This window comes from Sinocyclocheilus rhinocerous, unplaced genomic scaffold, assembly GCF_001515625.1.
Source record: "Sinocyclocheilus rhinocerous isolate Xijiao unplaced genomic scaffold, SAMN03320098_v1.1 scaffold592, whole genome shotgun sequence".
NCBI lineage: Eukaryota > Metazoa > Chordata > Actinopteri > Cypriniformes > Cyprinidae > Sinocyclocheilus > Sinocyclocheilus rhinocerous.
The window spans coordinates 311,442-323,638 of NW_015642562.1; the positions used below are offsets into that span (position 1 = coordinate 311,442).

Below are 12,197 nucleotides of genomic sequence, written 5' to 3' on the forward strand. Positions count from 1 at the left end.
TCTGTGGAGTTTCACACTCAAGTGAATGAGTCTAGAATAAACAATGCCTTTTGCATTGATATTTAATATTTTAAGTAGTGATAGTGATACTTGACTTGGCAAACAACACTAAATATGGTAACTTTAAAGTGATAGTTCACCCAAAAATGCTCATTGTCATCATTTCTTCACCCTCACGTCATTCCTAATCTGTGTGACTTACTTTCTTCTGCAAAACACAAAAGAAGAACATTTAGAAAAACACAGGGTCCAAACAATGTTGGACCACTTTGAGTTTCATTCTGTGAAAATACACATTTTTGTTTTCTGGAAAATATGACTAAGCCATGGTTCTACACTAAACTTATCAGTTTTATTCCTTTCTATATTCTAAAGGTTTTGGGGTTTGTTTATATATAAATTGCCTCATTTTATACAACGTTTTATTTATAAAAGCATGGTCAAAATGCGTTTTTTTATTTTTTTTTTGGATGAGAAAAAGCAGCTTTTTCATGCTCAGTTTTAAAATTTTGAGTTATTTCGCTTTGAAAACGTTTCAAATAAGTGGAAAGAATCTAGTTTATCTCGTTACGCATGTAGATTTCAATTATAATTCTCAAAATGAGTTTGTTTCTCCACTTCATCAGCACTTACATACACCAAACTTATCAGTTTTATTTCTTTCTTTATTCTGAAGGTTTTTATAGAAGGGTTTGTTCATATACTGTATCATTCGCATGGTTTTATCATTGCACTTTGTCTTTGTATGTCTGTAGATTTCATTTACAATATATATCTTTAAAGGCCATTTTGTCAAAATGAGTTTGTTTCTCCTCTTCAGCAGCATTATACCAAAACGTAGTTTTATTCCTATCTATATTCTGAAGGTTTTTATAGAAGGGTTTGTTCAAATAGCATTCACCTGATTATATACAACATTATATTCCTAAAAACATAGTAAAATGGCATTTTTTTGGATGAAGTAAAGCAGTTCTGCCGTTCACAAGAGCGAGGGTTTAAAAACACGTAACAGGCCTGCCATGTTTTCATACCCATAATGCAGTGTGAAATGCACTTTTAAAGTCAAATCAAATGCAGTATAAAGGCGCTTCTCCTCAGTGCGGTTAAACCGGGCGCGAGGAAGAAAACAGCGTGGAGAAACGATTGTTCTGCTCATTAACAGAGCTGTGAAGGAGGCAAGAGTTTGTTCTCTCCTCGTCTCGTCTGCGGGTGGGCTCGTGAATAATCACGTCTCGCCCAAGAAAGAAACATCCAAAGTTCTCCGTTAGGTCATCTGTGACGTTTTGATTCGCCAAAGCGTCTTTGTGCTAAATTTCACAGCAGTGTTGTCTGCATGAGAAGTGCAGCTTATTAAAATGCTCATTACAGTTTGGAGAGTGATTCATCTCGTTAAATTTCCCTTCATAATACTCCGTGACTGATGAGTTATTAGACCGCACTCGGACACAAACATGCTCGTTCTCCAGAGAAACCGGCTCTGTTTATGAGTTAGAATTCAGCGGCAACATTTCCCATGAATAAATATGCAGAAGAATCATTGTTTTTTGGGAAAATCAGATCTCCCGAAGGCCTTTGAGCTTTAAGTAATCCGACTACATACTTTCAAAGACCACACCGAGCCGGAGTCGTCAATAATTGCGCAAAAGTGGGCAGGAAAAGTTCATTGGTGTTTGTCTAATTGGTGCTTGGCTGTCTCTGAGGAGGCTGATGAGCTTTAGGTGTGTAAAGAACAGACCGTCACACGTTTAGCACTTATCACGCTTCTGGAAATTACACTTGCCTCAAGGTGAGATAAAGGAAATGTAGGAGAGAGCACTTTCTGACTTTCTCAGTTTGTGTAAATTCACTTGGGCTTCAGGGTATTTTTCTTTTTACACATTAATTGGTCTTGTGTATGGATGCCATTTTTGCCACTGAATTTTTTTTATTTATTTTTTTAAAGGTACTTGCAACTTTTTAACTCACAATTCTGAATTGTTTCTTGCAATAGCGAGTTTACATGTCGGAATTCTGACTTTTTTCTCAGAATTACATGTTATAAACTCACAATTGTGAGTTAGAAAGTCAGAATTGAGATATAAATCAATATAAATCCATCTCTATAAACTCACAATTCTGACTTTAAGTTGATGTGTCGCAATTCTGACTTTATAACTCGCAGTTGTGAGATAAAAACTTGCACAACCAGGGGATGAATTAGAAATTGGGTTGCTGACATGTGATGTGACACTCTGTTTTAAACAGGATTTTCTCAGGCTTTTATGTAATTATTATGCATGCAGTTTTACTGTATGAATTTATATTAATCAAGAGATTATAGGGGATATTTTTACTTTAAAATATGCATATGCATATTCTATGTTGGTAAACTTTTTTTGCTTTTTCTTACATAGCCATATAAATTGAAAACTAAAATAGTGATAGAAGTATAAAAAATAAAAAAAAAGGTATACACTACAGTTCAAAAGTTGAGTTGACATGATTTTTAATGATTATTTAATGGTCGAAAATACAGTAAAAACAGTAGAAATTGTCAAATATTATTACAGTTTAAAATAATAGTTTTTTGTTTTAATATACATTCAAATGTAATTTATTTCTGTGATCAAAGCTGTATTTTCAGCATCATTACTCCAGTCTTCAGTGTCACATGATCTTCAGAAATCCTTCTAATATGCTGATCTGCTGCTCAAGAAACATTTCTGATTATTATCAATGTTGAAAACAATAGTGCTGCCCAATATTTTTGCGGAAACCATCATACATTTTATTTTTCAGGATTCTCTGATAAATAGAAAGTTCAAAAGAACAGCATTTATTTGAAATAGAAATGATCTTCAGAAATCATTCTAATATGCTGATCTGCTGCTCAAGAAACATTTCTGATTATTATCAATGTTGAAAACAATAGTGCTGCCCAATATTTTTGCGGAAACCATCATACATTTTATTTTTCAGGATTCTCTGATAAATAGAAAGTTCAAAAGAACAGCATTTATTTGAAATAGAAATCTTTTGTAACATTATAAATATCTTTACTGTCACTTTTGATCAATTTAATGCATCCTTGATGAATAAAAGTACTAATTTCTTTGACTCACTGATGCATTTTATTTGCTTAAGTCTTAAAAGTGATATTAATTATTAACCATGTGTTTCTCATGGTGCATTGTGGGTATCAGACGTACAGGTTTCTGTACTGGAGTTGTAAGTCAAACGGCGTTTTGCACTTTTCCAAGCAGAATGTTGGAAATGATGACTTTGTGAGTTGAATAGAGCGAAGCTTATTTTTTCTACTGGGTCAAATGGGCACGTCGACAGATCAATATGAGTTCAGAAATCATTTTCATGGTTTAATTTTTTGCGGTTGCTGGAGTTTTGTGAGGAATGTTATACTGAAGGTCAGATGTTGTCAGGGGTTCTGCAGGTCAAAACATCTGAAGATATTCAATAATGAACTTTCATAGTGACATTTCTATACTTGCCAACAGATTTAGAAATGTAATTTGTTGCTGCTGAGCAGCAAAATTCCTAGTAGAAACTATCAGTCTCTTATTTTGCAGTAAATCAAAACTGACAACACAGAATTGGTTTTCATTTTTATTTTTTTTTAATGCATTCTATTAACAATTTTTTTAAAGGAACACATTTGGCACAGGTTTATTATAGTTAACTAAAACTAAATAAATGCAAAATGGCAAAAAAAAAAGAATCTTTAAATTATTTTATTTCAGCTAGTTGCCATTTCGTTCTTTTTCAAAAAAAATTTCATTTTCATTTAGTTCAATTAAATGTACTAAAATAACTAAAAATAAAACTATTTTTTTTAAAACTATACAGACATAGACAATTAATAAATCTGACAAAACACAACAACATTACTGAAATATTTAAATTAATATGAAAACAGAAAATACAAAAAAACACTGATTTGGTGATTAATTTTGTAAGATTTATATATATATATATATATATATTTATTTTATTTTTTATGACCATAGAGTGTTGCTTTATTTTATAGAGCAAAAAAAAATAGCCAAAATAGTTATTTGAAGTCAAATAAATGTGATAAAAAATATATATTTAAATTACATTTAAAATAAAATATAAAAAACGTATTAAACGTATTTTAGCTAGTTGCATTTCGGTCTTTCATTTTCAACATTTTCTTTCATTTTCATTTAGTTTAACTTGATGTATAGAAATAAACTAAAGATGAAATAAAAATTAATAAAAACTATATAAACATGTAAAAAATGAATAAAATTTTAAATAAAAACAACAAAATTGCTAAAAAATTTTAATTAATTTGAAAACAGAATATAAAAAAAGCGAAAAGCAAAAAGCGCTATGCAAATAAACTTGAATTTAATTTAATTTAATTTAAACATATATCTCAATACTAAAACAACACTGATTTAGTGATTAATTTTGTAAAAATTTGACCTTTCTTTCTAATGACCATAGTGTGTTGCTTTATTTTATATAGCCAGCAAAATCCTCATGAATATATCATGAATTTAATAAAGCTTAATCTAATGGATTCGATTCTATTAAAACTACTCTTGGCATATTGCAGTCAGTGTCGTGTTGCTTTCATGTATGAGGCTTAAAGAACAAAACCAATTAGCCAAAGAGACTTCATAACACTTGAAAGAGTTTTTCATGTAGTCATTGTTTCATACATGATCTCATTATATTACCACCTGCACCATAAAATCTCAAACGTGTCATGAACTGGAGCACGGCGAGAATTCACTCACGAAATGATGGAGAGTTACAGAGCGAAGGACAGCAGATGAATAAAACACGCGAGACAGAAATAAGAAAGAACACTGCAAAGATGGAGAGATTACAGAGAGACAGACACCTGACGTGGCAGATGATTTAGTGGAAGCATGTTATGTTTTTTTATTCTCCACCCTTTTAATTGAGAGCTGAATCTCTGAGCGCAGAAATCAATACGGCTAAATGGTGATGAAAGAGCTCGAGCGTCAGCCATCAAAGCGTATCCACAAGATTTATATATATATATATATATATATTTATTTTATTTTTTATGACCATAGAGTGTTGCTTTATTTTATAGAGCAAAAAAAAATAGCCAAAATAGTTATTTGAAGTCAAATAAATGTGATAAAAAATATATATTTAAATTACATTTAAAATAAAATATAAAAAACGTATTAAACGTATTTTAGCTAGTTGCATTTCGGTCTTTCATTTTCAACATTTTCTTTCATTTTCATTTAGTTTAACTTGATGTATAGAAATAAACTAAAGATGAAATAAAAATTAATAAAAACTATATAAACATGTAAAAAATGAATAAAATTTTAAATAAAAACAACAAAATTGCTAAAAAATTTTAATTAATTTGAAAACAGAATATAAAAAAAGCGAAAAGCAAAAAGCGCTATGCAAATAAACTTGAATTTAATTTAATTTAATTTAAACATATATCTCAATACTAAAACAACACTGATTTAGTGATTAATTTTGTAAAAATTTGACCTTTCTTTCTAATGACCATAGTGTGTTGCTTTATTTTATATAGCCAGCAAAATCCTCATGAATATATCATGAATTTAATAAAGCTTAATCTAATGGATTCGATTCTATTAAAACTACTCTTGGCATATTGCAGTCAGTGTCGTGTTGCTTTCATATATGAGGCTTAAAGAACAAAACCAATTAGCCAAAGAGACTTCATAACACTTGAAAGAGTTTTTCATGTAGTCATTGTTTCATACATGATCTCATTATATTACCACCTGCACCATAAAATCTCAAACGTGTCATGAACTGGAGCACGGCGAGAATTCACTCACGAAATGATGGAGAGTTACAGAGCGAAGGACAGCAGATGAATAAAACACGCGAGACAGAAATAAGAAAGAACACTGCAAAGATGGAGAGATTACAGAGAGACAGACACCTGACGTGGCAGATGATTTAGTGGAAGCATGTTATGTTTTTTTATTCTCCACCCTTTTAATTGAGAGCTGAATCTCTGAGCGCAGAAATCAATACGGCTAAATGGTGATGAAAGAGCTCGAGCGTCAGCCATCAAAGCGTATCCACACCTGACCCATGCAGATCAAACCGCTTTATTGCCACAATATATAGGACAATTAAGTCGCTCCTACAAGCGTCTAATTTTCCGCAGCGTTACTTCGGCTCAGAATCGGTCCGCAGCGCACAAAGCTATTACTCAGAGATTTCCACGGCCCTCGATTATGAGGAAAATCTCCATCTGCATTGTGTTGTTGAGAGTTTAAGAAGAAATACATGGCAGAGATCAAGGATTCGGGCTGATTTTCTAAGGCTTGTTTACATTGGATGAGCTGCTTTTCCTTGGACTCGCAGGAAAAGGTTCGGAAAAGCTTTATTAAGCTATAGGAGGATTGAGAGGGTCAGTAACCTCACCGCACGCTCCTGCTTTATATTGAAAAGCTTGCTTTATTACATCTTCTTATTGTGAATGATTCAACAGCGCATGTTTTTCTCAAGTGAAGTCTTCACATTTTTTCATCCAGTGGTAATTTAATTGGTAACGTGGGTTGATTCTCAAAAGACTTTCCTTTCCAGCTGAAGTCATCAACACTTCTGATTTTTCAGCCAATTTCTACCAGTCGGTTCACCATGGATAAAATGATATTGTGCCTCACATTATTTGTTTTTTTAAATATTCCATTTCACTACTAGGAAATACTACATTGCATTGAGGATGTACGAGCCTCACTTTATTAGTTATTTATTGACATCTCTAAAGGTTTATTTATGTCAGATTAATTCTCCATTGTTGAGTAATATTAAAAATGTAAATATTTTTGGTTAATTTTGTGTTGTTTTTAATAAACATTCTTACAAGAAGTTACTGAAAAACATGATACTGACTACAGGATATTTAGGAGCCTTAATTTCAGATATGACTTTATTATTTATTTTTATGTAGATGTTATATATATTTATGTATTTATTTATTTATTGCCATCTAAATGTTAATTTATGTCAGTTTTCATTTAAATGTAAATTTGAGTAATTTTGTTACTAAATAATGTACTTCTATATAATATTTTTATTATTAGTTTTTTAAAATAAATTTTTAGGTTTCTTTTTTTTTTTTTCAGTTCAAGTTTATAAATAAAAGATTGTTTTATTTTTATTTCAGTTTTTTATTTTATATTTTCAGTTTTAATTTAAATTTTGCTGTGTGCTTTTGCCATTTTTATTTTTGTTTATTTACAGTTTAGGTTTATTTTTATTTCAGTTTTAGGTTAAAAATAAAACGTTTTAATTTAATTTTAGTTTTTTTTATTTCATATTTTGAGTTTTCAATTTTAGTTTATTTTTATTTCATTTTTATTCTTTTTTATTTTATTTTATTTTTTATTACTATTTAGGTTTAATTCATTTTTATTTTTATTTGATTTAATTTTAGTTTACAAATAATACTAGGTTTATTTTTATTTTAGTTTTTATTTTATATTTTGAGTTTTCATTTCAATTTCAATGTTTGTTTGTTTTTTTGTAATGTGCTTTTGTCATTTGTATTACTTTTAAATAACTATTTAGTTTAGTTTTTTTTCAGTATTTTTATTTATTTATTTCTGGTTGGTAACTTTAGTGCTTCAACATGGCAACTAACAATTGAATTTCATATATATAGAACTTTATATAAAAAAAAATATATGTTGGAATGTGTATGCATGGCAACTAACTGAAATTGTATTTCATTTAAATTTAAATTTGAGTAATTTTGTTACTAAATAATGTACTTCTATATAATATTTTTATTATTAGTTTTTTTAAATAAATTTTTAGGTTTCATTTTTTTTTTTTCAGTTCAAGTTTATAAATAAAAGATTGTTTTATTTTTATTTCAGTTTTTTATTTTATATTTTCAGTTTTAATTTAAATTTTGCTGTGTGCTTTTGCCATTTTTATTTTTGTTTATTTACAGTTTAGGTTTATTTTTATTTCAGTTTTAGGTTAAAAATAAAACGTTTTAATTTAATTTTAGTTTTTTTTATTTCATATTTTGAGTTTTCAATTTTAGTTTATTTTTATTTCATTTTTATTCTTTTTTATTTTATTTTATTTTTTATTACTATTTAGGTTTAATTCATTTTTATTTTAATTTGATTTAATTTTAGTTTACAAATAATACTAGGTTTATTTTTATTTTAGTTTTTATTTTATATTTTGAGTTTTCATTTCAATTTCAATGTTTGTTTGTTTTTTTGTAATGTGCTTTTGTCATTTGTATTACTTTTAAATAACTATTTAGTTTAGTTTTTTTTCAGTATTTTTATTTATTTATTTCTGGTTGGTAACTTTAGTGCTTCAACATGGCAACTAACAATTGAATTTCATATATATAGAACTTTATATAAAAAAAAATATATGTTGGAATGTGTATGCATGGCAACTAACTGAAATTGTATTTATATAAAAAAATAGTTTTAATAGTTTTTTTATTGTTGTTACTTTTAGTTTTAGAAAATCTAGTTGTAGTAAGTTAGAAATAAAAAAAAAAATTTGTGTGTGTGTGTGTGTGTGAATCCTGACATCTCGTTCTGTGTTTGTAAAAAAAAATCTTACTGCCCCCAAACTTTTGAAGTATTACTCATAAAATATAATTTCTGAACATTCCTAAATGTTACTTTGTCAAATTAAAGCTCCATTAACTTACAGGTGCATCATCTCCCTTGGATTTTTGACTGTGCAGAATGTTCTACGTGTTAAAAGCATATTGTTTTTAACATCACTCGTCTCGTTCCGTCTGTTTGTGCAGGTTTAGGAAGCTGATGAATCATGGAGAGGCTGGTGTTTTACGTGCTGGTGTTCGGCGCGCTGGTGAAGGCTCAGCATTGCCCGGGCCGCTGCATCTGTCAGACCATCTCGCCCACGCTCACGCTCCTCTGTGCCAAAACCGGCCTGCTGTTCGTGCCGCCCACCATCGACCGCAAGACCGTCGAGCTGCGTCTGACCGACAACTTCATCACGGCCGTCCGCCGAAAAGACTTCGTCAACATGACGAGCCTGGTGCACCTCACTCTGTCCCGCAACACCATCAGCCAGATCGCGCCGCACGCGTTCCTCGGCCTGAAGTCTCTGAGAGCGCTGCACATGGACGGGAATCGACTGACGGTCATCAACAGCGACCAGCTGCAGGGATTGATCAACCTCAGGCACCTGATCCTGGGCAATAATCAGGTTCACCACATCGAACTGTCCTCCTTCGACGAGTTCGTCTCCACCATCGAGGACCTGGATTTGTCCTACAACAACCTGAGGACGTTACCGTGGGAAGCCATCGCCAGGATGACCAACATCAACACCTTAACGCTGGACCACAATCTGATCGACCACATCGGCGCCGGGACCTTCACGCTCCTCACCAAGCTGGTGCGGCTGGACATGACGTCCAACCGTCTGCAGACGCTTCCGCCGGACACACTGTTCCAGCAGGCGCAGGTGCTGTCCGAGCCCAGAGCGTCAGGCTCGTCCCGGCTGACGGTCAGCTTCGGAGGAAACCCGCTGCACTGTAACTGTGAGCTGCTCTGGCTGCGGCGCCTGACGAGTGAGGACGACCTGGAGACCTGCGCTTCTCCTGAACTCCTGATGGACAGGTACTTCTGGTCCATTCAAGAGGAGGAGTTCATCTGCGAGCCGCCGCTCATCACCAAACACCAGGTCAGCAAACACGACTGTGTGAAAAAATCCCTAAAAATTCCAAGTTTCCATAAAAATATAAACTATCAAAGTTATATATATATTTTTTTTTTAAATAAAATTACAATTAAAAATAATACAAATCAAAACATTTAATTAAAAAAGAGAGAGAGAATAATCAGAAATGTTTCTTGAGCAGGATTGTGTGAGTATATTAAAAGTAAATATACTGTATTTATATAAATTTTTAACATAAATTTTGTATCAAAACTGAAATACTATTAGTTTTTTTTAGTAATTTGAATTAGTTTTATTTTGTATTTTTCATTTTAAATTTTAAATTTAAGTTTTTTATTTTATTTTATTTCAGTTAGCGTTTATTCTATTTCAAGTAATGATTTTCTTTTAATGTCTGTAGTTTTATTTTAATCAACAAAATTAATCTTGGATAGAAAATAAGATATAGTAATAATGTTAAATAATAAATAATGTAATAATATTTGTCAATTTGACTGTTTTTACTGTATTTTTGATTAAATAAATGCAGCCTTGGTGAGCAGAAGAGATTTCTTTCAAAAGCAAATTATAGAAAAAATCATAATTATAGCTAGATAGATAGACTGACAGAGAACAATCTGAAATTAAATACATTATAATTTTGTATTGTTGATAGAAGAAGGTATCTAATTATTTTACAATAAAAAAAGATTTATTATGATTTTTTAAGATTTTTAGAATATATATCATGTTATATTTTAGAATCATGAAATTATATAGCTCACAAATATGTATCATTTTAAAACATTGAAATCTTTCTGACCCCAGACTTTTGAACTGTAGTGCACATTGTTTTGTTTGTTTGTTTGTTTCTTTGTATACTTAAATTATTAATTAATAAGTATTATTCATAAAATATAATTTCTGAACATTTCTAAATATTACTTTGTCACATTAAAGCACCATTAACCTTCAGGTGCATCATCTCCCTTGGATTTTTTTACTATGCATATAACATATAACACTATGTGTTAAAAGCATATTGTTTTTAACATCACACTTCATGCAGGTATTTTATTTTATTTTGTTTTGTTTCGTTTTATATTATTTTTATTTTGAAATTGAATTGTTATTTCCATTGAACATTTGACCATGTAAATGTTTTTTGTTTTTTTAAATAACAATATTTATTAACATTGTTTTTAACTTCTTCACACAGGTCACCAAACCCTATGTGATGGAGGGTCAGGGCGTGACTCTCAAGTGTAAGGCGATGGGCGACCCCGATCCTACCATTCACTGGCGCTTTCCCGACGGCAAACTGGTGCACAATAACTCGCGCACGATCCTGTACGACAACGGCACGCTGGACATCCTGATCACCACGCTGAAGGACAGCGGCGCCTTCAACTGCGTGGCCTCCAACGCCGCCGGCATCGCCACCGCAGCCGTGGAGGTCAACATGATCCCGCTGCCGCTCTTCGTCAACAACTCGGGTCACATGAGGGAGGCCGACCCGGGACTCTCCGACATCACCACCTCCACCAAATCCGGCAGCAACGACACCAAACCGCAGAACAAGAGGGTGCTGGTGGAAAACCTGACCGCAAACTCGGCCGTCATCCACTGGCCGTCCGAACGGCACATTCCCGGGATCAGAATGTACCAGATCCAGTACAACAGCACCGTCGACGACACCCTGGTGTACAGGTAAGAACTCTTCTTTTATGAGACATTAAGATAGACGTGACTAATGAAATGGACAGCTTCTTAGGTCCCCTGTTGTGTCTTTAACGGAAGCACTTAACCTCGGCTCACTCCAGACGCTGTCTAATCTATCTCCTGTAACTCATCCTGGATTAAAAGCCACTCGTGAATCTCTGTTAACCAGCTTTCCAGGCGAAATTACGTAAGGGCCTTTCGCACCGCTTTAGTTCCAGAGCTAAATGTACAGTACTAAAGTACTGGGACGGTTTTGCGCAAACTATTTCCCAGTACCATTTAAAGGGTTGCATTCGCACCGACAGTGTGTACTAAGAAGTGACGTAAGCCGGTCGACAGCGACATATTATAGCAACTTTATATTATATTATATTATAATATAATTTATATTAAATTATATTATAGCTCACAATTATATTATAGCAACTTATTTATATGAAGTAAATCAAAATCTAATATCTATTATTATTGTTATTTGTATATTTAACTATTTTAAGTATGTGCATGTATACTTGTCATATTTAGTCATCATCATCATTATTATTAGAAGATTATTTTATTATAATTATAATAAAATACATATTAAAATATATAATTTAATAGCTAAATAACGTATTGACCCGAATATAAGACGATGTTTTTTTCTTGGAAATACATCTGAAAAAACGCGGTAGTCTTATATTCAGGGTCTAGACTTTGACATGTCAATAATACACCCACAACACTAGGTGGCGCCAAATACGCATGAAATGAGTGTGCCATGAAATACGTAATGTGATGCGTGTTGTAAAGATCGC

General features: G+C 32.0%; 1 protein-coding gene across 1 annotated transcript in view; it reads left to right on the plus strand.

Annotated features, from left to right (window-relative positions):
• lrfn1 (leucine rich repeat and fibronectin type III domain containing 1) overlaps nucleotides 1-12,197 on the plus strand; it is a 48,802-nt gene that overhangs the window by 25,616 nt on the left and 10,989 nt on the right. The window contains exons 2-3 of the mRNA XM_016573230.1: nucleotides 8,801-9,702; nucleotides 10,898-11,388. Coding sequence (XP_016428716.1) covers nucleotides 8,821-9,702; nucleotides 10,898-11,388 — 1,373 coding nt within the window. The 5' untranslated portion in view covers nucleotides 8,801-8,820. The remainder of the gene's footprint in view (nucleotides 1-8,800; nucleotides 9,703-10,897; nucleotides 11,389-12,197) is intronic.